This window comes from Penicillium subrubescens, assembly GCF_028828155.1.
Source record: "Penicillium subrubescens strain IBT 31985 chromosome Unknown utg000005l_segment0_segment0, whole genome shotgun sequence".
NCBI classification, from domain to species: domain Eukaryota; kingdom Fungi; phylum Ascomycota; class Eurotiomycetes; order Eurotiales; family Aspergillaceae; genus Penicillium; species Penicillium subrubescens.
In genome coordinates, this window is record NW_026643155.1 from 3790812 (window position 1) to 3818536 (window position 27725).

Sequence of the window (27725 nt, forward strand, 5' to 3'; positions counted from 1 at the left end):
ATGTGATTTGACCCGCTGCAGTTTGGGCGCTTTTTGCTTTTTCCCTTCTTCAATCCTCTGAGGACTTGAGGAGGTCTGGGCCGAGGACTAGTCAAATTAGCGTAATGCAGGCAAACTGCGAAGCGATGAGCTGGCACCCCATTAGGACGAATTGTGGGCTAATTATGGTGCATTATGGGCCCTTTTGAGGCTTTCACGATACTATCTATAGTCTGTTAATCAGATTGAATTGATACTATCTTTACCTCAAATTCCCGGCTAACTTGGCTAACTTTGCTATCTTTGCCCCGTTTTGGGCGGGGTTAGTGGACTCGTCTCAAAATATCTCACCTGAAACAGGGTCCCTGTGTCAGGATCAAAGCTTCGCGCTTGATGGGTAGGCGGCTCTACCGAGAGAGCCTTGTAGGCTTACAAGGCTTATAAGGCTTAGAGGTGCACTTCAATCTGATATTCTGCCTTTCGTCTCTGTGTGAAGGGTTTTTGGGGTTCAACCTTCTTGGTCGACTATATTGGGGCCCAACGCCAGTTCTGGTGGGCATGGGGATTCGATTTCGTATTAATTTGTTGCGCCCTCTGGATTGACTTGATTCCCCAATATCCACCAAATCGACTGACCCCTGGTAGTTGATTGTGACTGCCATCTGCATTGAACTGGTCACTAGCTTCATTTTTGGCGGATTTTATTGTTTATTGTTTTTCTGTCGCTTCTCGCCAACGGACCAGGATATGAGAGAAGTTCCGACTCTCATCACACGATCTGCCGACCAACGCCTCCTCTAGAAAGACTCTAATTGGCGTGGTGGCTCCAAGCATCTCAAATCCTTGCCAGTAGGTTCGCTTGCGGAGTATCTAGCGGCCAGGGGTGCATCGGTGCATCGGGGCAGTCAAGGTACAAGAGTGAATCACGCACGCTAACCCATCGCAACCCCACAGTGACGGGCGGTCTTTTACACCTCTTCTCTCGCAAAGAGAGAGCGAAGCGAAAGCAACAGTCCCAGCAAGCCGAGCAACTAGCGCAATTACAAGTGCCTCCGGCGTACAAATCCGACTTTTATGAACCGCTGAATGGGCCCCGCTCTGCGTATCCCCGGCCACTATCCTCCTTTGCTCCGGACTACAGTCGCCAGGCCCACTCGGGCCAGCATAATAATGCCTATGGGCATGGGGGTCACTACTATCCCCACCAGCAGTCTGGCAGCCATACCAATCACCATGGACAATATAGCCAACAACAAAAATCATACCAGTATGGCAATCAGATCCCGCAGCCGCAGCAACAGCAGCGCCCAAGAGCATCCTTTGATGTGCCTCGATACCCGGCCCTACCAACCTACGACCCATCCAAGTACCAACCCATCCGACCATCCCTGACACCAACAGCCGATCGATTTGCCTTCCACTGGCCTAATGCCAGGGGCCAGACATCCCGTCTGAGCGAGGTACACTATAATGATGCGCGGCCCTCGTCGATCTACTACCAGCCGCCCGCAGCAGCCCCGGACTTAACCTCCGCACCACCAATGCCCCAGCGGAGATTGGCCGCGCACGCTCGAACTCAGTCTATCATGCCTTTTACTTCCGGCGACTCGGCCGACCAGCGCGTGTCCAGATCGGGGGATGGGAGGGAGCGGAGTATCTCTGAACCAATGCCTGCGGGTGATGGGCAGGGGAGTAGTCGCGGGCCACGACGGCCTAAACCGGTGCTTTCACGGCTTATTACCAACTTTAGCGGCTAAAGGGGATGGGGGGGAATGGGAAGGGGGAAAAAGAGAAAAAGATGGTTGGAATAATTGTGGTGATCAATTTTTTTCTTTTTCCTTTTCCCTTCTTCTCTGGATTTTCGGTTATCTATTTTTTTTTCTTATTGATCCTTGAAAGGATGAGGATCGAGCTTGGCAACAGCTTTCGAGTTCCTTTTATGAATGTGATGAACAGCGCGGCGCATGGTGTTATCTTGGATATTGGATTAATTAACTAGTTGATTAGGACTTTTGAATCACGTTCGCCTGACTGGACAGGAAAATTAAGAATGAATTTGAAATATTCCGAAGGATTCTCTTATAGACGCAGAATAGAGTCAACGCGATGTAACTCGTATGTACCTGCTAAACTTTAGTTATAGTTTTTCCCCCTCGATCTCCGAACGATTTCCGCGCTTGTTCAGTGAGACAGAGCTTCGGATGAGAAGTCACAACGGTTTGGACTGTCTAAGTTACGGGAATCTTTTCATGACAAATCACCGACTCCATCGTAGCGGAGTGACTTGAAGCCATTGAAGCCAACGGAAGTGATAGCGAGGGCGCCTGTGAACTGGCCTGTGCCCTCCCCCGCGCCGTCGATCTTGCGCGGCCAACACTTCTCTCCATTTTCCAACACCTCCTCCAGTCCCACTGATCGAAGCAATTACGGCCCCAATGATTCTCATTATTCAGCGGCCGGTGGATTTGGTGGCTGCGCTACTCACAGACTCGCAGAATGCCTCGCCCCGCTTTTCTCTTCTGATGTGATCCCCACCTCTTCTCCTTCTGTTTCTGCTACAGTACATACTAGAGTACTCACTGGATGTACACTTCCTGGCTGGCGCCTACAGATAAGCTCGGGGCATGATGTACTCCCGCCACGAGGGTCAACGGGACGATCAACCTTGTTGTCTTCGGAACCAAGGTCCATGATCAAATCAACCCACATTTCAGTCCACCCCCAAGGCTCTCTGACGGTCTGATCCCCCCTTCAAGGCGTAAAACCCCATCATCAGGGTTCTACTCGAATCTTCTCCCATACTGGCATTACTCGTTGTCCTCGCTGCATACGCGGTATCCTCAACTCCATCAGGATCTCCACTCGCGGATGCAGGGATCGGAATGCGTCATAGTGAAACAGCGTACCCTTTTTGTCAACTTTGACGATGGGGCCCTCGTCCACCCCCTCTTTTCATGATCCCTGCCTGCTGCTTCCTAGTGGATTTTTTCCTGGATGCGCCTACCAGAGACGAGAGCCTCCATGCGGACAGAAAACGAAAAAAAGTGACATTGGGAGGGTCAGGCGGGGACAGAGGAGCCTCCCTAGTTGACGAGTTGACAGGGCTCCATCAGATTGTGGTTGCACCAACAGGGGAGGGTTACAGGGCCAATAACGGCCAATAACGGCCAATCCTTTTTCTTTTTCTTGATAGATCCACAGGATTATCCGTAAGTAGTCTGTCTATCCTCTGCCCGAGTTCCCCATTCAGGTCTTTCCCGCCCCGGTTGTACACAGGCGCAGATCCCAGAACAAGCGCCATGCCAAGACGACGGCGGACGATGGTGCATCGATATTATGTGCAACCTATGCCTGACTCGCCATCATCTCGGTCATGTCAACTGCAAGTCCTGCGCCGCAAAAGCTGCAACTGACTTCCCTCCACGCCCCCATGCTCACACGAACCGGGAGAACCAGACCAGGGTGTGTGTGTGCTAAGAGGGGGGTTATGCTGCATGTACCACCCGTACCTTTTGGCCCCCGTAAGTTTTTCTTTCTTTTCCCATTTCCCTCGTCTTTTTCACCTTGAGTTATTGTAGTTGAAAATTTACCCCTCTTAGTTCTTGCAAGGGCGTAGCCAACACCTGCACTCCTCGGAGAATCCCACTCCAATCCAACCTGGCCGCTCGCTGGGCTTTCTCATCCTGTCAAAAGGTTTCGCGCTTGCAAATCGATACTTTGTCCCTGCTTGCTTGCTGCTTGCTGCTTGCTATTTGCTGAAGCGCTGTTGACTGTGCTGGACTCGCATCGTCTTCAACCCAAGTGGCGTCCCCCGGGGCCACCGCCAGAGGGGTTGACCCATAGTGTCGGGCCCCCAACTCGAGTCGGCCTCATCGTTTGCGGTTTGGTTTTTTTTTCCAATTTCCAACTTCACCTGTGAAGCCCTTCCAGAAGATCTTTTCCCTTTCTTGATGAATGTACAGACATGCAGTGGGGGCATAGTCTCTCTTCACGGTCTTGGACTTTATTGATATAACGACAACTCATGCGTGCGCGACCTCGTTGAGTCCCGTTCTGTTTGTATATCTTCCTTCCTCTTGGCACTGATTTGGGTCTGCCACATTTGAGCCGCGACTGTTGAGGATCTTCGGGAGTTGGATTAACCTTGAGATGAGCACCGGATTAGGGAGTGACCATTCCTCCCAGTGAACCATCATACTTCGACTCGAAGATCAGAACGGAGTCGCCAAAAAGCCGCTTGTGCTTTTGGGCTTCTTTCGATGATCAACCCATTCAGGGCCATGGTGAACATTATGAAGAAATTTAGGAGGAAGCGCAGGCTTTCATCTGAGCTGGATACCCGTTGGGGCGATCCGTCCATCAGCTATCCAAATGAAGGATCCTGGAATCAGTGGGATCAACCATCTGGCTTCGTTGCGAATGCTACGATGGGATCACCTCGCAATATACAGACACAAGAGACACGGCAGGTTGTGCCCTTGGAGTCAACTCCATCCCAAAATCCGGGCGCATCGAGTGACTCGGGCTATCAAAGCTTCAATACACGAGAGGACCATGCTCAATCAGCCTCCACTATTCCCAAAGGATACTTCAACGAAAATATACGGCACCGGGCTGACAAAATACAAAGAGCTCCAGTCAAAGGGCTCGGCATCGATGGAACTGCCCACGAAATGGGCAGCACAAATGGACACACACCTCCGGATGACTCATGCGATGAAGACGACGACGACGACGACGACGACGACGACGAAGAACGAGATACCTTGGGAGACCCAAGTGGAGGACTGATCTTCCGCAACCCGCTGACGGGAGACCCGCTACGGTATTCCCCACGAGAGGACCAAGACCCTTATTTTGACCGCGCCTCCAAATCACCCCCGCTGTCCGTCACCCAACGTATGCGCCGCTTCAGTGGACAAAGTTCCTCGACCGAGCCATCTTCTTCTATCGCGGGGACAGCTAGCTCTCGACGGACCAGCTATACTGCTGCTTCGTCAGTATCGGCACCATCTCTTCCACCTGATACGCCGCGATTTGCATTTACCATTAGCCATCCTGCACACGAAAAACGATCTGCTCCCCGTCCGAGGCATCGGGAGCCCGAGCCGCAGGCTCGGCAGGAGATGGTCCCGTCCTATGATGAACTCTACGGGTGATGAACCATGGATGACCTTTTTTCTTTTGTGCACGTTATTTTCTTGTTTCATTGGCGACCTAGAGATTGTTTTTCTTGTACTTGGGCGGTCCGCTTTGAATTTCGTAGTTTGAGTTTGGTCTTGTTATCTGGACACCGAGTGTCAATGTCTTCTTTTTGGACAGCACTATATCTCCCCCCAATCATCTGGTGTTAATTCCCTGCATTCAGTGCCTGTTATTAAACTCAATACTTTTTTATCTCATAGCTGTTGGCTATTCAATTTATTCAGGCAGACAGGCCAGAAACCAACGTTCCGTGGTAAGGTCGGTGTTGGCGCCGCTTGGTGTTCTCCACTTTTGCTCTTGTTGACTCGCCAGTCTCCACTCTGCGAACTATACGCAATGTAGCACTTTGTAGTACTTTGTACTGCACCAGCCAACTTGCCTCGAGATCTACGGGGTTTGGTACTTTAACCTACCTTCCTCATTCCAAATCAATATCACCACAAAGAACACCACCGTAACCCACTATCCGCCTCAAAAACAGTCTAGCAGGGACTAATGCCACTGGGCAAAACCTGCGGGACTAACAGGGCTAACAAGCTAACAGCGAACACCCGCCCGGTCCGTGCAGATTTATGCACACCGAGTCACAATCACAACCGCCTATCACCAATCACCCTCCAACTCCCATCACACTCGTCACGTCTCGGGGAGATCCACCTGCAAGCCAGGATGTGCGATCCTGCACCCTCCACCAACCATTACCTTATGGCTAGTGGCTCATCAACCAGCCTCTCGCCGAGGAGCTGTAAGCGCCCACCCCTATCACCCTGGCAGGTCGCTGCTTGATTCGACAGGGACTTTTCACATTTCTCCCCCCTCTCCCCTCCCCAAAGTAGCTAAAGCGCTGAAGGTGCCATTCGTCTCCTCATCTGCATATTTTCCTCGCGCTACTCACAGCGCCCGTACTTTCTTCCTTGACGGTAACCCTCTCCACCTCGAGCATCCCACCCGGTGACGGCCGCTGGGGAGAGAGAGCGAGAGCTGCTGGACACTGAAAAAAGAAGCTTTGCCCTCACGAACTGCTCTTGCCTCCTGCGTTGTTCCTGTCCGATCCTGCATTGAACCTCGTTTCTTGTTCCCATGAGAGCTTGATCGCCATCTCCCGGCGCTAGGCCTCAATCCTTCATCTGCCCCTCACCATTTCCATCCTGGTCTTGTCTGTCGCAGATAGAAGCAAACGTTGTCGAGTGTACATTGCGCCCACGTCTCATCCATAATGACTGGGTCGTGGGGCTATAATCTGCGATCGCCTGGAAAGCTGGCGATTGCGCTGCTTACGGCCCTCATCAGCAATCCTGTACCGGGTGCCCTTGGATTGAAGACGACGGGAGGATCGCCATGTGCGAGTATCTGCAATAAAGTATCCACCAACACAACTGCGTCGGAAATTGTCTGTCTAGACAATCACTATGACGAGACCAAGGGAAAGACCTTTGAGGACTGCGTCACCTGCCAGTTGAAAAGCACGTATGTAGATCGGCTGAGCGGCGAGACGGATGTAAACTGGGGTCTCTGTGAGTCAATCGCAATGAGCCCGCGATGTTTGTGCAGATGGCTAATGAAGCGCGATCAAAGATAACCTGCGATACGCATTTACAACGTGTGTATTCGGATTTCCGGCGTCCGCAGCGAATATCTCCACTCCATGCACTGTTGGCTGCGGCAGCATTGAAAGCGCCGTGGAAGTCGATCTCACCACTCCCAGCGCGAACAACTTCAATGACTGGTGCTCGGCAACTGGCTTTGCCGACAATGTCATCAATGATTGCGAGTTCTGCTATAACCTGACCTACCGGCAAGTCAATCCGCAGGTGTACATGGCGAACTGTAAGTATGCCGCTTTTGTCCCATTAGCAGAGCAACAAAAACTGACCACCTCGAATGACCAGTCCTCGAATCCATCCGGTATAATTGCCATTACAAAGCCACTATAGGCTTTCCCTTTGACATTGCCCCATCACGCATTTTCACCGAGACCCTCCTCCCCTCGAGCATGTCCCTCCCCACTCCCACCTCCACCGGGTCCGGCGTAAACCTAGGCGTTGTCATCGCCGTGCCGATCGTGGGCTTCATAATCATCCTCTGCAGCCTGGGCGTCTGCTGTTTCTTCTTCATCCGCTGGCGGCGCAAGAGCGTCGGTCGCGGTCGCTACCATGATCATCTGTACGCCCGCTGGAATGATACCTCAATCAGCACACCCCAACAGGTCCAGGGTGGCTGGGGCTCTCCTCAGCAAATGCACGCTGCTGGATATGGCACTTATGATCCCGGGTACGGCCCCGGCTTTGGGTTCACCGATAACCACGGTCAAACCCATCCGACCGGGTACGGGAATGATTATTCCAAGAATACGTACTCGTACGAACTGACGGAGACGTCTCCGTCAAACTACCATGCCACGCCACAAATGGGCGGGTATGGATTCGAGCCGGATCGCAAAGATCCATACTCGGATGAGATCACGCAGTCACCGCCGCCGCCTGCGCCGTATGTTTCACCGCATATGGGTCACGGCGACTTTGAGCCGGATAATAAACACCCTCTGTGATGGAGAGCTGTTTCTGTTTCCCGGATAGACGGTGAAAAGTAAAGTGTTCTGTGCGTCTTTGGTTAGCGAGTTTGTTCTAGAGCAGGCTTGTCGCACATGTTGAATTGTTGATACCATGCCACACCTAATGTTATGATTTTATGGGATGGCTCTGAACTGTTTGGGAAGTGTTGTACTTACCAATCACGTCTGACGGCGTTGGCGTTGTCTGGTTTGATCTCCTTGAGTGGACTACTGTTATATCCCCTCCACGTTGCGATACCATATTCTTCATTCCTTTTTGAATCGTTCAGCGAGAGAGAGTCGAATCGAATACTTGTCTTCAAGACCATCATCATCCCCTTTGCCATGGAGTAGTCGACAGTAATCAAGTAGAATGGAAAACCACAACGAAAACTAAACTACTCCCACCGCAATACTGGGCGGCAACACGAAACTATTTATCCCAACCTCCTCCCTCCCATTCCCCCTCATTTCTCACTCCCGAACATAAATCATGCCCCAGAGCCAAGAATAGATCATCTAGATAGACCAAATCTTAAAATAACCCACAATCCCCCCCGCCCAGATCGGCTATCTTTACTCGTGGGATAAGAGACTCCAGCATCGGGCAGGCTTGCGATTGGCTTGGCTGCCGGGTGTGCCCCGTTTCAGTAAGCACTGCCAAGGAAAGATCGGAGGGGTCTAAGGGTTCAGGGTGGTGATTTAACTCGTGGAGAATCGGAGATGAGAGGGTTATTTTTGGGGGCGGGATGGGTGTGGAGGTTTTGGGGGAGTTTATGAGGGTGGTAGTAGTGCTTGTTGGGGGTGTGGCTGTTTTGGTTGTTGAGGGAGGAGGGAGGGGGATTGTGTCTGTACATATTGGCTCATTTCATGGGGAGGGGTTCATCTTATGGGCGTGAAGAGGCGAGGAACTTTAGACTGGCATGTCTCTATTTCGCCGTGCAAAGGGGACGAGTTATTGATCTTGATAGGGATTGTAGGCTCCATCTAGACTGATGTGACTCTCGACCAGGGATAGATGCGTTTTCCATTCGAAGGTCTGCGTAGAAAGAATTTTTGCCATATTGATTGATAGTAGGTAAGCATACCTTTGCTGCTGAGTATACGCACCCTTCCTTGAAACGGAAAGAAGCCATAGAACAATCATGAACATGCCGCCTGCTTGGAGCGCTGAGGATACTCGAGGGAACTTCCATAATGATTGCGGAAGCTAGAGGCAATGTGAACTTGCTCTGAAGGACTATACCGTCGGGAAGACATTGATTAGTGTGTACGTCAAGGAGGTAACTTCCATCCCTAGAGTCAATCTATTCCCACCTACAAACTGGCTCCAGAGAGGAATCTACCAGATTGCAGCTATGAATGGCAATTCAGCGTTCCTCAACTTTCTTTATTCTTTCACTAGCTCTTCTCGCCGTTCTTAACATAAAGTCTTTTCTCTCGCCGCTATTCACAACTACCGCTTTCTATCAAGGCCTAGTTCATACTCTAACGGGTCCAGTCCCTTCGTGTCTCTGATGATCATTACATTCCCAAAGCTTACGCTCTTCTAGTCGTGGACACTAAACGACTCTTGGAAGTTGGATCATAGACATGTCTGCTCAACAGGTCATCGTTAGTGACACAGAACCCAAGGAGTAAGTCGTTCGGTATCACATCAAGATATAAGATCTCACATAGACGGGGTTTAGCTTCTCCGGGGGCCTGATAACGGTGCTTGTCGGGACTGGCCAAGAGCCGTTGACCGTGCATGAAAGGTTGATCCGCAACTCCTCTACCTTCTTTGAAAATGTCTTGACGAAGCCAAGCAAAGAATTATCAAGGCGGCGAGTGTCTTTGGGGAAGGAGGACCCCGATATCTTCAAAGCGTATATCCACTGGCTCTACCGTAATACCATTTCAGTCCCGGACCGGGAGTTGAGTGGTCATTTCGACGATGGATACCTTTTTCTTGTAAAGACCTATGTGCTCGGCAACAGATTACTGGACGTCAATTTTCAGAACGCGATTATTGATGCTATTTGGGAGAGATATATGAGCAGAGATCCAGAAGATGGAATGAGTTTTGGTCCTGGCGCCTCTCCGACGACATACGCATACAAAAATACCAGTGAGCGGTCACCACTACGTCGCCTACTTGTGGATATCTGTGTCCATGACCAATGCTGTGAATGGATCGACGACAAGACGGAAAGCTACACAAAAGCCTTCCTCCACGATGTCGCTACTGGTCTTGCGTACCAGAGGAATCATGGCCCTCCTGAAGACCTCACGTTGGCGAATTATTACGCCAACTGACAAAGGCAGAGCCACGGTGTCCAGAGCTGATGGGAGAAACTGGGACAGCTCGAGGATATGCCCACGAACCCGGTTAGACTTCAATACACTTGATAAATGGACGATGTGTTGCACAATGACCTTGAGTAATAGTTTATTTGTCTTGGAGGCTGGCCATGGATCCTGAGCTGGGTCAGTTCTTGTTATGTTGCTACGAAGAGGAGTTCGGCAGTCTTACATTTGAATGCAGTCTTTACTTATGAAGTCGGTCCGCAATTTTGAAGGCAAAATAGTTATGGGTTCCTAGTAAGTGTTTAACATTTGTGTATCAAATGAGAAGTATGATTGCCCTGGTTGAGGATTGATCAAGATCCTTTGTTTTACTATCGGCTCATGATGAAGAGGGTTTTCTTTAGGAAAGGGCTGAAAAGGTTGGAGCGGAAAATACCACCAGGTATTACCTTACGAAGATGAAGCTACCTGATATTTATTCTTGCATGAATACAACTGTTCTAATTCTTAGAGAAGAATTTTTATTTGTTTCAGGTATTTACTACAGTTATTTCTACCGAGACAACATACATTATGAATATGATATATGTGAACTCAGCGGAAAGTGATCTTAGAACGATCGCATTTTGATCTTTCCTTGTATGCCTTATGAAGCATACTAAAGTATATATTGGTTATTGAAGCAGTATAACCGGCGCAGCTTCATAGATATTCTAGGGAATTTTGAAGACCGTGCTTTCTAGAGATTTCTGACAGGCTTGAGTCATCGCCTGTGAGGTGGTGGGTTGACCCCGAAGGTGATAGAATATCTCTTCTTTCTTGGTCTTATAGTTCACTATACTTAATCCTTTAACTCTCTCTCCTATACACCCCAAGAAACATTATCCCACCGACCTTCGATCTTCCTACCTTCTGAGCCCATGCTAGAATACTTTTATCGCATTTCACGTCTTTCTTGTTTGTTCTTCACGCCTAACCCGAATATCCTTCCTTAAGACATTTCTGCAGGGGGTCCTGAGACCAGACATGAATTCCTGAAACGCAGGTGTATTTTTCAGTCTCGATAGCAAGAAAAAGGCGTCTCTCGTGATAAATAATGATTAGAGACTCCGGACGTCCTTAAGATTTCTCTTTTACACCTCTAAGTACTAGTGACGCCGCCAGTTGAACCACAGCACTAGCTGGTAGCTGGATGAATTTACATGGATACCCTCGTCAAACATCTTAATGCCTCACCATTTTTCCGTCGCTGTCTTCTCTCGCCACGTCTTCTGAATCTCTCTCGAACTCTCCTCGTCGGGCAAACACCAGTCTCATCCTTATGCTCACCTGCATTTCTCTCAACTCCGACAGCCCTTCAGACTTTCTCTTCCTTCGCCCTACCTTGCTGAGGTTTCCTCTCAACTAAGACGTATATCGTCTCAATATCTCCAGACACACTCCCTCCTGACACGACCGACCCACAAGCTATCAGGAACTCCCATAAGTCAGGATGTCATCGAATGCAAATCCGAATCAGATAGAGTAAGTGATTCTTCGAGTGCCTCTTTTCCCTGCTAACAAAACGACAGCTTGGTCGGCGGTACATTCGATATCCTGGTCGGACCTGAAAAAAGCTCTTCAGTGTCGATGAGGCCCTCCTCCGATCTTCTTCTTTCTTTTTCGAAATCGCATTAAGCGGACCTTGGACGGAGGCTACACAGCGGAAGTTCGAGTTTCCTACCGACAAACCTAAGACTTTCAAGAACTACGTCAACTGGCTCTACTATGGCGACCTTTATCTCCCTCCAGCTGACGGCATAGCCACATCGGATTACATGGATATCGCCAAGGCCTACATCCTTGGGACAAACTGCTGGACCGAGGTTATCGGAATGCAGCAGTTGATAGCTTGTTCAAGCGGACCTTTACAGCTGCATATGGGGAGGATGAGACTACCCTTCCAGACTCGGTGGATCTCGTGTCGTATATTTACGAAAATACCATGAAAGGAGCTTGGCTTCGGCTTGCGTTGATTGATATCTGGATTTGGTGGCAAGGCGGAGACTCATTTTGGCTCATGCAGTGTGACGCCCAAGATTTCCCCCACGATTTTCTCCATGAGCTATCCGTGATCCTCATGGAGAACATTGGCTCCGGCGAGGAACCAAACCCCGCTCACTACTTTGAGTTATCGTGGTCTATCTCCTTGTTCTCATTCTACTACTACAAAGGTTGAATTATCGGGACAGACTCAATACAAGATATCTCGTGGCTTCCATTAAGTGAATTAGATAGCTGTGTGCCTCTAAGGGCGCCAAGATATTGTGTTTACTTTCCATATATCTGAATCTTAGAACGTATAGGAGTAAAAGCCACGGTGAGAGCTGAGAGGCTTGCGGAATCTACCCTCAACATTTTGTGTGGCCTGCCTTCCTCTTTCAACATCCATCCAGCCCGAGCCTCTCTGCCTATTCTTCGATCTTCGTCCAACCTTCATCTCATTTTGCATCCTCCTCCAACACTATCCTTTCTCGCCTCGCCGCTCACGCCCGCTTCCATCTTCTCCAACCTACATCCCCAAAGCGCCAAGACTCAAACTCAGTCATTGAACAAGCGTCTCTCAACCCTCCAACTCTGCACTCAAATCCACCTTACTGTCTTTCGCCATGCCCGAAAAGGCTTCGGGAAGCGATGGGTCTCAGAGACCTCTTAAGAGAATTCGAGTCTCCATGGACGAAGCAAAGGAGTAAGTGCCTCGCCAAACATCTGAGCCGCCTTGTCATGCGCTAACTTCAGGGAAAGCCTATCCGGTGAAACGGTTGCGGTCGTCGTCGGGCCTCAGAAGGAGGTTTTTCACGTTCATGAAACCCTGCTTCGGCAATCCTGTCCATTCTTCGATAAGGCCATGGGCCCACAGTGGAAGGAATCTAAGGAGAGAAAGATCACTATGCCGGATGACGAGGCCGAGGTGATGAAGATATACGTGTACTGGCTGTACTGTGGCGCTCTCCTCATGTACCCTCCCAAATCACAGGAATCGGCCGAGCGCGAGGATCTGAGCTACGTGAAGGCGTGGATTCTCGGTGATAAGCTTCTGGACTTAGAATTCCAGAATGCAGTCATCGATGGCATCTTCGAGAGGTATCATACGGAGCCTCGGGATGGGAAGCGTTGGAATGTTTGGCCCGGCGCCGTTGACTACGCGTTTGACAAGACTTACAAAGGAGCACCACTTCGTCGCCTTTTCGTGGATATGTACTGTCTGTGGTCTAAAAAGGACATCCTTGCAAGCTGGGGGCGGGAGGAAGATATTCCTCATGCTTTCCTTGTTGAGGCTGTCCGAACGCTGGCCAAGCGACCTTTTTCATGCGCAAACCTCCTCCCTTGGAACTATTACATGTATGACTAGGAGGAAGAAGGAGAATGAGAAGTTGCGGTACTGCAGGGTCAATCAAGCCAGACACTTTCTCCGTTAATGACACCAAATAATTATGCATTTTTTTTTAATCTAGATTTAGTAAGACCGACTAACATAATTCTACGAACGATGCCTTGTTCCTATCTTGGACTTATGTATAGGTGACTTATGTATAGGTTAAGATTTCTCGCACGACACGCTATACTCCTAAAACACGCATCAGATTTCTGTCTCTCAAAAGATCTTTCTGAAGTTCTTTTGAACCATCGTTCTTGATAGCCTAGGTTTCTTCTTAGTCCATCGTTCAAGCTTGTCACTGGTAAGGTGCTTTCGAGCATCTGCCGGGGTTTCACAATTATTGATCCCACTGCAAGATTCTGGTATGTATTATGCGGAAGAAGTTGATTTACACTTTCTTGGTACATATCACCTGAAATGGGTATGACGGGCGTGTCGCGCAAAAAGCCTCGACTGATGTGTAGTGTGGGAGGGATGTGTAGTGTTGCTCCAAGCTTGGCTCGGCTCTTATCGCCCGCTTGAGCTCTCAGACTCCGAGATCCGCGCATTCATCCGTCTTCAACATCCCCTCGCGCCAGGACACCGACATGGCTCCCCTCACGTCAGAAGAGTATAAGGTACTCGAACAATCGCGACAACGCCTCGTTCAACTCACTCGCTCTCTGGGCTCTCTAGTAGCCAGTTTAGAACAGGGCGATCCCCTCCCGCCATGGTGCGCAGCTCCCCCCAAGCCCTGGTTTACTCTCAATGAACTCCAAGCAACAACTAACAGTCCAATTCAGGTCCTCACTCCAATCTCAAGCGAGTATCATCTCAAATAACCTCATCAGCGTCACCGATCACCTCTCCGATCACCGTGACCTTCTCTCCTCAATTGTCGCATACCCCGGTCCCGAGTACCCCGGCCGCACGCAAGAAAGCATGCTTCAGCAACTCCTGCGCACCAAGCTCGACCCTCGAGTGGAAGACTGGGTCGCGCGCGGCCGCACTGCCGGTACTGAATCTTCCCAGTCTTCACGCGGCTTTCCTGGCACGATACCGAATCCAAGTGGCCCCGCAACTACGAAACAGCTCAGCGAGTCAGAGCTATCCGAGCTTTGGAATTGGGCTCCCATCGAGGCAAACCAGGAAGCCTTGCAACGGAATTGGGGTGGCAATTACACGTTGGAAGAGCGCGAGGCGGGGATACAAAATGTTGTGACGGGGTTACGGAGACAACTGGAGGATGACGATGCTAGTGAGGATGAGGAAGAAGGTGACGAGGACGAAGGTGAAGATGAGATGGATGTTGTAGGTGTGCATCGCAAGTCCGGGGGTGGTCTTGAGTTTGAGATTGCGCCGCACCACCCTCATGCAGTCACGCCTGTTGTCCCGCTGGATAAGATTCTTCGCTACATGACGACAGGACACATGCCGTGACGGCAACACATTTCCAACATTGGCAAGGCGTTTATGGTGATTTACTGGAGTTCATGCTACTTAAGCGGAAGAGCATGGATGAACGTGTCGGGACACGGCTTCCACAAGCAAACTGCATGGATTCCAAAATGCATTATTAGGAGTTTTATAACGAATTTTCAAAAGAAAGAAGCATGGTCAATCCAAAGACACATATATCCTCTAACCCCGTCGTCGCGTGGTGGGAGTCTTAGAGCCTGGTCTGGGTGAGGCTCCGGAGCTTTCGGCAGAGACCGGCTTCTCCGCGATCTTTGCGCGGGGCGCCTTCTTCTTGGGCGCGGGGCTGTTCCAGTAGTACACCATCTGTGCGGCCAGGATCAAGTTGAGAGAAAAGCCGGCGATAAAGCCATAGAGAATGAGCTTGTCCTCGACTTCTTGGAGGGTGGTAAAGATGCGGGAGAGGGAACCGAAGAGGTAGTTGAAGACCTATAGACAGAAAGCAGGCGAGTTAGTTGGAGCCCTCGTAGTTGGGATGTAAGTTTTGAACATACCGCGAATGCACTAAGCTGGCCGGTGCCTCCCTCACTCCAGATCGCGTAGATTTGAGGCAATTTGCTAGTAACACCAAGAGCCCCAGCTCCGGTCTGCAGATAGGCCATGGTGTGTCCGTCAATGAGAGTCTGGTCGAAGAGCAGCGCATACACGGAAGCTGCGACGACAGCAACAAAGGCAGCAGCCGCGGCGGGCCGACCGGCAAATGTCAAGACAAGAATACCGATCGCGACATCCTGGATGGCGATGAGAGCGCTCTCGCCGAATGTGCTGAAGGGGAACTCGTTTCGCACACTGTAGGACAGAGTGATGAGCAGACTGGCGGTTTCGAGGGCGTAGGACACAAAGGAAACACCGGCGGACGAGCGCGAGTTGATGAGCTTCAGGATCTGCGGGACCTTGACAATAGCACTGGCACCGACAATAGCAATACCGAGGGCCTTGGAGATAGCCAGGGATGTGCAACTCGGATCTTCCACCAAGCTTAGGTCAAGGAGCAGAGCGGCGTGGCAAGGTGCCGTGATCAACGAGATGATCGCATCATGAACAGGCTGGGGGAGTGCCTCGACGATGGGCTTCAAAAGTGGCTGGAGCGGGTCCACAACGGTCTTCTGGAGGATATCCATGATGGTGTGTATGTTTGAGTATCGAGTAAGAAAGAAGGAGAAGCTGCGATGTGTTTAGTGTTGACATTCCACGAACTAAATTGCGGCACCTGGTCCGTGCACTCACCGGGGAAATTGTGCGACTTTCCACTTTTGTTCCTTTGCTTCCTCCTTCGAGACGACCTCCACTCGACGCGCCATGCTGCCACTAAGGTCTGCCATCTTGCGACCAGGGCCCTCTCAAGAGGTGCTCCTGTGCTCACGATGTCTGCTCCGGTCACGACCGCACCCGCTGTCCGCGACTCGGAGCTTCTGGTCGTCTTCGCATCGCCGAATGGGCATTGCGGCTAACCCGGCCACCTCCGCCTTCCATAAGACGTACTTCTCAGCCAATCGTCTTTATGATGCTACGGGATTGAAGGGAGGCTTCATCTCTTCCTTTGCATCTACGACATCCGACAATTCATCGTCTCCTCGCCCCTCAAATACCACAAAAGATACATCAGCCAATACAGCCGATCCGTCCGAACAAGGATCGTCTGGGTCAATTGGTGCAGACGCCCGCCAGAGTGAACTGCCACATCGACGGAGGAAGCGTCTCAAGGAACAAGCGTCACAGAATGGCTCAGCTGAGCAAGCCTTGCCGCTTGACGCTTCCGCGCAATTGTCCAATCTCTCGTCCTCTCTCCCCACGACCTCCATCCGCCGCAAACTAGCCGCTTTCCTTGCTCTTACGAAACCCCGACTCTCCTTCCTAATCGTCCTTACTACAACATCCGCCTATGGAATGTACCCAATCTCGTCGCTACTCGTCCTCGACCCGACCATGACCCCACTCCCAACCCTCTCGACCTCTACTCTCACCTTCATATACTTGACAGCGGGGACATTTCTATCATGCTGCAGTGCCAACACGATAAACATGATGCTTGAACCCAAGTACGATGCGCTGATGTCGCGCACGCGGAATCGCCCGCTGGTCCGGGGGCTCGTTTCACGCCGCGGGGCGGTGCTCTTTGCCATTGGCACTGCAGTGGCTGGTCTCGGGCTATTGTACGTTGGTACTAACCCCACGACAACGGCCCTTTCTGCGGCGAACATCATCCTCTATGGATTTGTCTATACCCCGTTGAAGCGAATCAGTGTCATCAACACTTGGGTTGGTGCTGTGGTGGGCGGTATTCCACCATTGATGGGATGGGTTGCGGCTGCAGGACAGACGGCAACGACTGGCCATGATACTTGGCGCGACATGCTTTTCAGCGAGGATAGCGTTGGTGGATGGTTGTTGGCTGGCATTCTCTTTGCCTGGCAGTTCCCCCATTTCAATGCTCTCTCGCATCTCATCCGCGACGAGTACAAGGCCGCGGGGTACAGGATGCTGTGCTGGGTGAATCCGGCCCAGAATTCCCGTGTTGCCCTGCGCTACTCCTTGCTGATGTTCCCCATCTCCATTGGCCTCTGGTGGGTCGGCGTAGTTGGACACGGCTTCTTAGTTGGAAGTACCGTCGCCAACGGCTGGCTTGTCCGTGAGGCCTATCGATTCTGGCAACACCAAGGTGCCCAAGGCTCCGCCCGTGGCCTTTTCTGGGCTAGTATTTGGCAACTTCCAATTCTTCTTGTCGGCGGTCTAGTCACCAAGAAGGGTCTTTGGGATGGCGTCTGGCGCAACATCTTCGGACAGCCAGAGGAAGATGAAGATGAATACCTATATTATGAAGACGAAGAGGAAGCTGAGGATGATTCTGATCTTGTTCAGGGAGAGAAGACATCTCATCCATCAAAACGGGCTAGTGTGTTGTCAACCGCATAAGGCTTTTGTGGTTGTTAAGAGAAGGGTTTAGATGGTCCGGCGCCTTGGTCTCTACTCTTACTCATTTTCTCCCGTCTCTTTTCTCTTCTTCTGGTCTTGTTTTATAAAGCGGTTAGAGTGGCGTTTTCTGCTTACGTTTCTTACTATCGTGTATAACATTGTCCATACGAGGCCTTCGATGGTTTATCTCACCAGAAATCTTTATATTCACGTGCCATATTTTGAGCCGTGCAAAGACAATACCTGTTTGTATATGTTTACTCTCCTTTCATGTCCCTCCCTATTGCTTGAATGCGTACATTGTCAATGGGTTGCGGCAGGTCGGTCACTTCTCAGAACCAGATTCCTCGCTCGATTCGCACCCCGAGGCAAGGCTCCTGCGTCTACTAACAGTCTGGCCGTGGTCTTGTTGCCTCTAGCCTCCGCATACTCCAGAGCTGTACGACCCTTCTTATCCATCGCCTTTATGTCAGCACTGGCATCGAGGAGTCTCTTCACAGTCGTCGTTTCGCCAGCCGCAGCGGCATAATGCAGTGCTGTGAGCCCACTAGGACTCCTCATCTCAATATCAGCCCATCCTCGCATTAGCATCAACGATACGATCTTCACACATCCCCATCTTGCCGCAGTCAAGAAGATATGAACATGGTGCTCCTTCTCACTCTGCGCTTCAATATCAGCCCCCAGCTCGACAAGGGTTGCAAACGCCCCGGCCGAGTCGGTGTCCAGCGCGGAATTGAGATAAGTATGCCCGTCATCCGCGACGCCGTTGGGATCCATTCCCCAGCGGACCAGCTCACGAATTGTGTCTACTCGATCTGCCTCAATGGCACAGTCTAGCGCATCGCCGTACCAATTACGCAGACGTGGGTTAGCGCCATGGGCCAGTAGACTTCGAGTTGTTAGAGTGTGTCCGTCGGCAGCGGCCATAAGCACTGGTGTGGCACCCATCTCCGTCAACTCGTTAACGCTGAAAGCGCCACTGTCTAGCAGCTGATTCACAGCCCGATCAAGCCCTTCGCGCGACGCATGATGGAGCGCTGTGTAGCTCCAGCACTCGCTCGCGATCCAGTAATCTCTCCTCAGGCCCAGCGAGTATTGTCGCACTTGATTCGTCACGGCCGTGGCGACAGAGGAGGAGAAGAATGTGAATAACGCAGACCACACCTCTGGGTCGGTTTCTGTCTGCTGGGTAAAATGTCCCCAGTGCCTTGCGGCCCAGGCAAGGAAGGGATACATCTCCATCTTTGACTTGATTTCACTTCTGTCTGTCCACGGTCCGTCCTGGAAATTCTCAAACACAAAGTAGCGAAGACAAGTCACAGCGATTGTCGCTTCCGCCCGTGGAAAGAGATCTTCCGAATGCTCTGTCAAGTACTCCTGAATGGCATAGTGTGCAAGACGTACACGACCTTCCGTGTCGACAGTCGCGAGACCCTGGCAGCATTCGAGGATAGTCTTTGTAGTTGGCCGATACTTCACGTTGACTGCGTTCTGCTTCTCGTGAATGGCCAATGCATCACTGAGTTCCGATTCTGTCATTGCTTCCGTTGTAAGGGTCAACCATCTCAGCGCGTCCAGTCCGAGTCTGCTTCGGCTTTCGGGCAGTCGTTGAATGCGAGCGATGGTATCTGCGAATGCATCGTCGAGACTATGTGAAAGATCTGCGAGTCTGTCCTCCATTTGGCCCGGCGTTGGCTCCTTGAGTATTGTGCGGAGTCGCAAAACTGGGAGAAGAAACCTGATTTGCGTTGTATATTGGTTAGAGTCGTACGGCTCTCCAACATGGCCATAGAAATGGGAGATTCGAAAAGGAAAATAAAAAGACATACATTCCCTCTGCCCCTTTGGTCAGTTCCCGGACCAATCTGTTCATAAAGCTTTGATCCGCGATATCGTATTTCCCACCTTGCTCGAGCTCCCGGTAAATATAGGTCTTGAGATCTTCTTCGTGGGCCTCGATCATAAAATTTGGATGCTGCTGGAATAGATCTTTCAGGTCCGGTATATGCGGTCGACTGGTGACCAATAAACGGACATGATGACTTCGAGCCACATTCAGGATGCTCTGAAGAAAAGGTCTTCGTTGGCCTGATTCATCAAGTCCATCAAAGACAAGATATACACATTTTAAGCTTGAAGCAACGTCTGTGAGTAGCCGCTCGCACTCGTTTGGTGGTATTGGCCCTTTGTCGCTGTTCTTTTCGTACAGTTCAGCGACTGGATTGGGGATTGTCGATATCTGCTCGAGAAGCTGTCTGAGAATACTACTTAGGACGGCAGGTGTACTTTGAGAAGATTGGTCCTGGTGATCAAAGTAGAAGTATGCGACGGGCGAGACCTCGCTGGAGGCTGTGTTGAGAAGTTCGTCGATAATTATCGAGCTGGAAGATCAGTCGGAGTCCCATGAACAAGGATGGAGAGTTCTTACGCAAGGTTAGTCTTGCCTGAGCCTTGAATGCCATGACAAACGAGAACATTTGACGATGATGTTTCGTCTTGCCATTGAATAAATTCCTCCCTTTGGAGGATCCAGGTGCCAGTATTCTGTGCCCTCGACGCTTGAATGAGCCTGTGTTTCTGATAGTGCTTCGAGGTAGATATCCAGTCCAAGATATTCTTCCTAGTTTCTCGCTCAATATTGTTCTGAATAACACGCTTCTGGTCAGTAACAACATCGAGGATTTTCCGCGTGTCTGCTTCAAGTGCCTGAACAGTCTTGAATTGTTCCAACTGCTCCGCCATCAACTTCAAAACGTCGTCGGACGTCCGCGATAGCAGCCGACAGCCATCAACCGACAAGGCAAATTGCATCCAACTAGAGAAATTGCGTAGCTCTTGAATGGTCTTCTGGTAATCCTTTTCGGTGAAAGGCCACAGCAGCCGACTTCTTTTTCCCTTTCCCTCTTGGCTCAGCTTCTGACATAGTGACCTCAGTTTTGCCGAGCAGGCCTCGGAGCAGGTCTGGAGGACCGAACTCTTATCGAATCGCACAGCATTATCGCTCAGTGCATCGCCTTTCAATAGCTCGTGTAGATTGGCCACGTTGGCTTGTAGCACCTCGAGTTCGTTGATCAAAGTCGCGATTGACTTCCTTGCTGAGCGTACATTGTCAATGTACTCCTTGGAAGTGGTGATTGCAGTGGCGATGAGAGGCAGGATTCCTGCGATGCCGAGGGATAAGGAGAGGGGGTCCATTTGTCCTGGATGGGTGGGTTTGCACAAGATAAAACTCGTCGTGAGGCTGACAGATTGAGATGCCCCGCGTTGACTAGCGCCCAATGTGTATACTAGCACAGCCACATCCATTTTCAGGTGCACCATCGAGGGAGAGGGTTATGTTTTCCCAGCCCAGGTAAAGGGCGGTGGTATATATCAGTATGGCCATGTATGGTTCGAAAATCAGGAGTAGGGGAAATATTAAGGAAATAGGGGACGAGGGACTGGGACGAGATGAAAGGGAAGCAAAGGTTATCACCAATGTCCAGGTCAAACAATCAACTTCCCCCTCCCCCTTTGATGGCCTAGTTGGTATCCACCATAAATTGGTGAACCATTGGTGTGCCCTGGAGGATTGGGCAAACAAAAAAAGAAGACAAAAGTACTGGGCCAGTGTTGACGCTTCGAGCTCCACGGAGGGCCGGGCACACCCCTAGGCGGGGGGAGTTCATTGTTTTTGCAACTTTTTGGGTAATTTCATTTATTAATAGAAAGGTTCAAATTAAACTATTCCATTACCTTAATCTTTTTTTCTCTTGATAGTCTTTTTGACAGTATTGGAACGGTTTAAGGGCTGTATTAGGGTACACTAGGAACTGGAGATGTTCTTCGCTGTCCGGGGATGACGATGTAGGAATAGGGCGAAGTATATAGGGGAAGCGAAGGTTGACGGTTCGATTCATGGCAGATGCAGTCTTGTTCCTTTTAAATTCTGCGATATTTTGCATGTGGCCAGTTGGATGTGACTCTGTGCTATCGATGAAGCAAACATTTCAGCCAAGCCTGTTGACGGCATTGCATATCTCGGCTATTTGGATTTGGTTCTTCTCGCTGTTCTCACGGGCATTGCTATTAATGGCACGCATATATCTTGAGCTGCCAGGTCCTTCGTCAACCTGTGCTTTCTTGGTCAATACGGTTATTACAGTTGCCCTTTCCTCCAGGTAAATGACTTCATGAGCATATCAAAATCTGAGGTAATCCAATGCATTTCCTAGCCAACTTAAGGTCCAAGCTATCCCGAATCCAATTCTGCCACCTCCTTCATGTCCGCATAGCGTCCAATCTCATGATACTCATAAGGATTTGAGAATGTCGCTGACGCCAAGAGGACCAAGCTCTTTGATTGTCTCCTTCCAAAGCCGCTCCATAACCTCTCTTCCCTCTTTCGTGTACTGGAAAGGGGCATAACTGTTTCGAATAATTAGTATTATTCCCGGTATATCAGGAAGAACGTATATGACTCACGGTGCTATCTCCCAGTTCATGAGAATACTTCCATGTGAGTCCTTCCCTTTGACGATCGCAGCATCAAGATATGTCGACGCTGCAAGCTTAACATCCCGGGCTGACACACTTTTCAGTAAAGCGAGAAAAGCTTTCACGGCAACAGGGGCGTCTCGCTGGAGCTCTGTGCCTTTAGTAGAGCCAGGTTCCACCATGTTGATGATAACATCATCACTTGATACCAAGTCTGTCAACTTCCAGAGGCACAGTTGGGTCAGGAACTTTGTTTTCGGATAGTTGTCGATGGGATCAAAATTTTTCTTATCGTCAAATGAGGGCAAGAGCGGCTTCGCATTCTTATTGGCGAACTTGGCTGTAATTGAAAGCATAGTCGTGGCAACTGTCAATCGTCCGGGTGTGCCAGCTGGTAACTTGTCTTTGAGGGCAGGAAGAAGGAGGATAGTGAGAAGCACGGTTGACAAGTAGTTGACCTGCAAGGCCTCCTCATGCCCAGTGCTGGGGACGATTTTGAAATCAGACCCAGCGATACCGGCATTCAAGACGGCAAGATCCAATCTGGAAAGATGCTTCTCAGCCCTTGTTGCAAAAGCTTGAACGGACTCGTAGGAGGTCATATCCAGCTGCCAAACTTCGATGGTGGCCTGGGTATACTGTTTTCGCAGCTTGGCCGCAGCATTTTCACCCTTTGCTGCGCTTCGAACGGCTAGAATCAACCGAGAAAGTTTGAAGGAGAGAAGTTGTTGAGCACATGCAAGCCCCAGGCCCGTATTGGAGCCCGTCACGATAGCAACCTGCCCGGAGAGATCGGTGTTCTCGGGGGGATACTGAGGCTTGGAGCGGAATTGGTTCTTGATGAATTGATTGGGAAAAAAGGGTGTCGGTGAAGGCGGCAGCTCCTTTGATGACGGCATTGGGAGCACAATCTGTTGAGGTGGCTAGTAGTAACAACTTCAGGTCCATCAAGATAGTTTGGATAGAACATAGTAAGAGGGACCCTCCACATTTATATATCTTCGTGCTGAAAGTACTGAGCCTACTTTCCGTGGCGGAGTTAGGATGAGAGGTGAATATAGGTCCACCAATAGGGAAAATGGCACTGTACATCGCTGTGTAAATGAATCTTGAATTATCAAAAAACTTTGGTTTCGGTCGTTTCTGTCCCCAATTCTTGATGTCGCTCATCCCGAAGCTTTGATAGAGATTCGAGGATAGCCCCACCAGTCTATACATTTGGACCAATAAGATGGTGTCTTTTACACGCCCTACCACAGTAGGAAGTCAATCTGCTGCATTAGCGCCATTCTTGAACCAAGCTTACAGTCCGGACTTAGCGGAGGCACGGCTTATCCTCAGCGAACCTCACAAAATCTCGTGGATCGTTCATACTCTACCGACGACCGTATTGGAACCCATCTGTATCAGTTCTGACATGACTCATGACATAAATGGGTTGATCAGGTGAGAAAGATGCCTTCGCAATCAAGTCGGCGATGAGCTTTCTTTTACACGATTCGCTGCTCCCTTGGCGCCGCAGTTGATGCGGGACATCCTGAAATGTAAGCCACGTCTTGCGAGGTCCTTCCTTCATTGGGGCATCTACTTGATTCTGACTGAAGCCGGTCCATAGTCTCCTTGATGGCAAAGAAAGTCATGTATCCATTGGAATCTTGCATTGAATTCCACCGGAAAGATAAAGTTGACACATTTTACTTTAACCTTATGACCTACGATCCGACATATCTGCACGCCGTGGCATTCTCATGTCAGGCCTTTTTCAACAAAGCATCGCCTCGAGAAACAGCTGAAATGACCAGAAGAAGTGTTACACATCATTCAGAAGCATTAAAGCAGCTCCGGGAGAGACTTGCTGATCAAGAAGAGCCGATCAAATTCTCAGATTCCACCGTCCTTGTCATTCTATGCTTGACAATGCATGCCCATTTCACTGACGATTATAATACGGCGAAACAACACATGGAGGGGCTGCGCAAGATTGTCGACTTGAGAGGTGGCTTGGCTGGTTTCAGCTACTACTCAAAGCTCGTCATGGAGATACTCAAGTAAGATCTCGCGAGATCCCTGAATACATTCTGTACGTCCATCTAACACCTCCTAAGATGTGATTTGGGGATCGCACTATTTAATGGGACGGAGCCATTCTTTTTCAGGGATCCGTCTTCAGAACCTATGATCCATTGTGAGCTGGGGTCTTTCGCGGTTGAATCGTCGGATAACCACGAATCTGAAACTTGGATGCCAGTCGATTGGAATCTTAACGCTGATTTACTGCGTGCCTGGGCAATGATGAAAAAATTCTGCTCAATAATAAACTCGGCGAGCAAACGTAACCGCCGACTCCCAAAGGAAATATTGCTGAATACCATGGGGTCGGTCATGTACCGTCTACTTGACATGAAAGACTTTGACACAAATTCCCCAAACGAAGTTATCCGCCTTGGCCTGCTCGCTTTTACATCATATATATTCCTCAATTTCCAAAACATGAAGCCTCCACAGACACAATTTCCACGGAAGTATCGGAAATGTCTTCAAAACGTCGAAGGTTCGGCAAATGCGGCGTCCACAATGCTGTGGTTGCTTACAATCGGAGCAATCTCAGTTTTTGCAGCGACTGATGACCATTGGTTAATGCCCTTGTTAAGGGATCAAATGAGGCATTGTCAACTTTCCGAGTGGGAGGACTTGCATAGTCATCTGAAACATTTCCTCTGGATCAACGTGTTGCACGACCAACCCGGGGAAAGAGTATTTAGCACGGCTGGACTGCCTTTGAACCGTGATCCTGAATAGACGATCCCCGCAACAGATGAAGGTAGAATGGACGATATGCCTCGTTCCGTTTTGAGTGTGCTCATACCATACCCAGGAAGATTATTACTTCATCAGAAAAGGTCCTTCATCGTCAACCACCATATATATTATTGAAAGGAGATTGTGACTGGGTATCTTAATCTATGTTATACACAAGCTATAATACAGTACATATTTTCGATCACCTGGAGACTACTCTACCTTCCTCAACTGCAGATGATACGTTTCCAGCGAGGCCTCAGTCATAGGACTTGGCGCGCGCACCATAGCATCATCACCACCCTTGCCAGTCTTCGGGAAAGCGATAACATCCCGCACAGACTCCTTACCCAGCATAACGGCAACTAGTCGATCAAAGCCCAGCGCCAGACCTGCGTGTGGCGGACAGCCGGCGCGAAGAGCATCGAGGAGATGTGAGAAGTCTGCTAGGCGTTCAGCTGGCATTTTAAGGATGTCGCGGAAAATGAACTCCTGCACGGCGGCGTCGTGAATACGACGGCTACCACCGCCGAGTTCAACGCCGTTCACGACGAGATCGTAGTGATCTGCCAGAGCTTTTGTGGGATCGGTGAGGAGCAGTTCTACGTCGGCGGCTGTCTTAGGTGCTGTAAATGGGTGGTGGGTGGAGGAAAAGCCTGCGGCGCCACCCTGGCCGGGCTCTGATTCGGAAGACGGCGAGAAGAGTGGGAAGTCCACAACCCACATGAAGTCAAAGCCAGTCGGTGCGTCTGTGAAACCAGTGGAGACGGCATAGGAGTGCAAAGCCCGGCGGAGGTCGCCAATCGGTGTTGAACCCCCTGCGAAGGGGGCGCGAGACCGAGCCTGAAGGATAATCAAGTCGCCGTGGTCAGGGTCAAGAAGTTCCTCAACCTGTTCAGCAGCCTCGAAGCCAAATGGTTGTAGACCGGAGAGTGGCTGTTTGCCGTTGAACACGAACACACCTGGGCCTCCATCGGGGTTATTGTTGAACGGGGCACCCGCAGGCGAATCAAGGAATTCCGTGATGAACTTGAGCGTCTCTGCAGGATTGTTGTTGGCATTTTCAAGTTTGAAAGCCTCAACGATAGGTTCCGTGAGCGGCGAGATCTTCATAACTAGATCAACAGGCAGCAAATGGTCCAGTCGCATGATTTCCATGCCGTATCTGGTGTCGGGCTTGTCCGAGCCATACTTCGCCATGACTTCCTGATACGGGACGCGACGGAACGGTCCTTCGGGCGCGGGGTCTTTCATCAAAGTAGACCACAGTCGACGAATGACTCCCTCAACGGTACGCATCACATCGTTGCCAGTTGCAAAGGACATCTCCAGATCCAGCTGGGTAAATTCTGGCTGCCGATCCGCACGAAGATCTTCATCACGGAAGCAACGCGCAAACTGATAATACCGCGGCAAACCACTAGCCATGAGGATCTGCTTGTACTGCTGAGGGCTCTGAGGCAAAGCATACGCCAGTCCTGGCCGACGAGTCGGTACTAAAAATTCGCGGGCACCTTCTGGTGTCGACTTGAACAGCAAGGGAGTTTCAATCTCTACAAATGCCGGCTGGTTGCTCTCTTCAAGCTCCTTCTTGCAGATATTCCGGACCTCTGCACGGAACCGCAGCGCTTCACGTAGCTCAGCATCGGATCGAAGCTGGAGGTATCGCTGTTCCGGCGCAAACACCGTCTCGGGAGTCATGATGATGTCCTTGGGGAAGTCATTGAGCAGATGGATATCCTCCAATGCCAATTCCCATGAATCTTCAGGTTTACCCTCGCCTTCGGATGCCTTTTTCTTTTTTTGTTGCACTGTTCCTCGCACAGCGACGGGGCTGTTGGCGTTGATAGTCTTGAGCTTTTCAAATGCGTCATTCTTGGCGAAGCCTACTACCTGTAGACTGTGTTTCATGGTGGGATCCGTGAGACGGACGAAGGATAGCTTCTTGGAGAGATCTGCGCGCTGGCCGAGGTAGCCATGTAGGACGACTTCGGTGTTGGGCTCGGCCTGCGAGAGAAAGGTTTCGAAGTCATGGGTGGCAGGAGGGAATTCCACTAGAGAATACAAACAGCTATATTAGCAATTGACCTTACCCACACGTCGTGCTATATTCTCGAATTACTCACCAGCTTTCTTGTATGCCTCCAAGAAACTGGGAAGCTTGGCGGAAGCATCCTGCTCACGGAGGCACGCAGGGCGATGGAAGCGCCTGGTAACGGGAGCCTGGCGCTGCCATGACCTAGGCAATATCGATCTCGAGCTCGCAAAGCTCGGACGAAGCCGTAAAGGCAACTGTACACCCGGTATCCGCATCATGATTGGCAACTCAGTACACCCAAGCTGGGCCGATCGCGCGAGTCCCAAAAAGCAGCAGCTTCCGCCCGCCCAAACGGGACTAGCGCGGGCCTTTTATTAGGGCGAATCTTTCCGCACTTTTTCTTTCTTCTTCATCCTTCCAAGTTTTATACTTGTGAGTCTACCTGGTCTATTTCAACATATGAGAACTTATTTACTGACCTCTTCTCATCAGATGATGAAAGCCTAGTGTGTTCTATATGATAATCTCTCCTCCCTGAGACTTGTGGCTCTCCCTCTTCGGAGGGCTTAAGGGCTGCTTGACTCGGGATGGAGGGAGAT

General features: G+C 50.4%; 12 protein-coding genes across 12 annotated transcripts; 8 read left to right on the top strand and 4 right to left on the bottom strand.

Annotated features, from left to right (window-relative positions):
• Nucleotides 1-372: 372 nt before the first annotated feature.
• Nucleotides 373-1736, top strand: N7473_007877 (uncharacterized protein; the record flags this gene model as incomplete). Its single annotated transcript, XM_057153817.1, has 2 exons — nucleotides 373-376; nucleotides 934-1736. 2 exons carry the CDS (start codon nucleotides 373-375, stop codon nucleotides 1734-1736), a joined length of 807 nt encoding a protein of 268 aa, XP_057008155.1.
• A 2502-nt stretch (nucleotides 1737-4238) lies between these two features.
• N7473_007878 (uncharacterized protein) lies at nucleotides 4239-5138 on the top strand (the record flags this gene model as incomplete). The annotated part of the gene is made up of 1 exon (XM_057153818.1): nucleotides 4239-5138. One exon carries the CDS (start codon nucleotides 4239-4241, stop codon nucleotides 5136-5138), a length of 900 nt encoding a protein of 299 aa, XP_057008156.1.
• Nucleotides 5139-5929: 791 nt separating this feature from the next.
• On the top strand, nucleotides 5930-8121 carry N7473_007879 (uncharacterized protein). Its single transcript, XM_057153819.1, has 3 exons — nucleotides 5930-6698; nucleotides 6760-7011; nucleotides 7074-8121. The coding sequence occupies exons 1-3, from the start codon at nucleotides 6401-6403 to the stop codon at nucleotides 7730-7732; spliced, it is 1209 nt and encodes a 402-aa protein (XP_057008157.1). The 5' UTR covers nucleotides 5930-6400; the 3' UTR covers nucleotides 7733-8121.
• A 1207-nt stretch (nucleotides 8122-9328) lies between these two features.
• On the top strand, nucleotides 9329-10033 carry N7473_007880 (BTB/POZ domain-containing protein; the record flags this gene model as incomplete). Its single annotated transcript, XM_057153820.1, has 2 exons — nucleotides 9329-9372; nucleotides 9427-10033. The coding sequence occupies 2 exons, from the start codon at nucleotides 9329-9331 to the stop codon at nucleotides 10031-10033; spliced, it is 651 nt and encodes a 216-aa protein (XP_057008158.1).
• Nucleotides 10034-11516: 1483 nt separating this feature from the next.
• Nucleotides 11517-12242, top strand: N7473_007881 (BTB/POZ domain-containing protein; the record flags this gene model as incomplete). Its single annotated transcript, XM_057153821.1, has 3 exons — nucleotides 11517-11548; nucleotides 11649-11889; nucleotides 11925-12242. 3 exons carry the CDS (start codon nucleotides 11517-11519, stop codon nucleotides 12240-12242), a joined length of 591 nt encoding a protein of 196 aa, XP_057008159.1.
• A 430-nt stretch (nucleotides 12243-12672) lies between these two features.
• Nucleotides 12673-13415, top strand: N7473_007882 (BTB/POZ domain-containing protein; the record flags this gene model as incomplete). Its single annotated transcript, XM_057153822.1, has 2 exons — nucleotides 12673-12752; nucleotides 12803-13415. The coding sequence occupies 2 exons, from the start codon at nucleotides 12673-12675 to the stop codon at nucleotides 13413-13415; spliced, it is 693 nt and encodes a 230-aa protein (XP_057008160.1).
• Nucleotides 13416-14029: 614 nt separating this feature from the next.
• med8 (RNA polymerase II mediator complex subunit MED8) lies at nucleotides 14030-14861 on the top strand (the record flags this gene model as incomplete). The annotated part of the gene is made up of 2 exons (XM_057153823.1): nucleotides 14030-14154; nucleotides 14225-14861. The coding sequence occupies 2 exons, from the start codon at nucleotides 14030-14032 to the stop codon at nucleotides 14859-14861; spliced, it is 762 nt and encodes a 253-aa protein (XP_057008161.1).
• A 201-nt stretch (nucleotides 14862-15062) lies between these two features.
• N7473_007884 (putative monosaccharide-P-dolichol utilization protein) lies at nucleotides 15063-16018 on the bottom strand (the record flags this gene model as incomplete). The annotated part of the gene is made up of 2 exons (XM_057153824.1): nucleotides 15063-15326; nucleotides 15392-16018. The coding sequence occupies 2 exons, from the start codon at nucleotides 16016-16018 to the stop codon at nucleotides 15063-15065; spliced, it is 891 nt and encodes a 296-aa protein (XP_057008162.1).
• Nucleotides 16019-16196: 178 nt separating this feature from the next.
• On the top strand, nucleotides 16197-17810 carry cox10 (protoheme IX farnesyltransferase; the record flags this gene model as incomplete). The annotated part of the gene is made up of 1 exon (XM_057153825.1): nucleotides 16197-17810. One exon carries the CDS (start codon nucleotides 16197-16199, stop codon nucleotides 17808-17810), a length of 1614 nt encoding a protein of 537 aa, XP_057008163.1.
• Nucleotides 17811-18113: 303 nt separating this feature from the next.
• Nucleotides 18114-21008, bottom strand: N7473_007886 (ankyrin; the record flags this gene model as incomplete). Its single annotated transcript, XM_057153826.1, has 3 exons — nucleotides 18114-19551; nucleotides 19643-20194; nucleotides 20242-21008. 3 exons carry the CDS (start codon nucleotides 21006-21008, stop codon nucleotides 18114-18116), a joined length of 2757 nt encoding a protein of 918 aa, XP_057008164.1.
• A 1097-nt stretch (nucleotides 21009-22105) lies between these two features.
• On the bottom strand, nucleotides 22106-23188 carry N7473_007887 (uncharacterized protein; the record flags this gene model as incomplete). The annotated part of the gene is made up of 2 exons (XM_057153827.1): nucleotides 22106-22220; nucleotides 22278-23188. The coding sequence occupies 2 exons, from the start codon at nucleotides 23186-23188 to the stop codon at nucleotides 22106-22108; spliced, it is 1026 nt and encodes a 341-aa protein (XP_057008165.1).
• Nucleotides 23189-25301: 2113 nt separating this feature from the next.
• Nucleotides 25302-27404, bottom strand: N7473_007888 (aspartate--tRNA ligase MSD1; the record flags this gene model as incomplete). The annotated part of the gene is made up of 2 exons (XM_057153828.1): nucleotides 25302-27142; nucleotides 27215-27404. The coding sequence occupies 2 exons, from the start codon at nucleotides 27402-27404 to the stop codon at nucleotides 25302-25304; spliced, it is 2031 nt and encodes a 676-aa protein (XP_057008166.1).
• Between the last annotated feature and the right edge of the window lie 321 nt (nucleotides 27405-27725).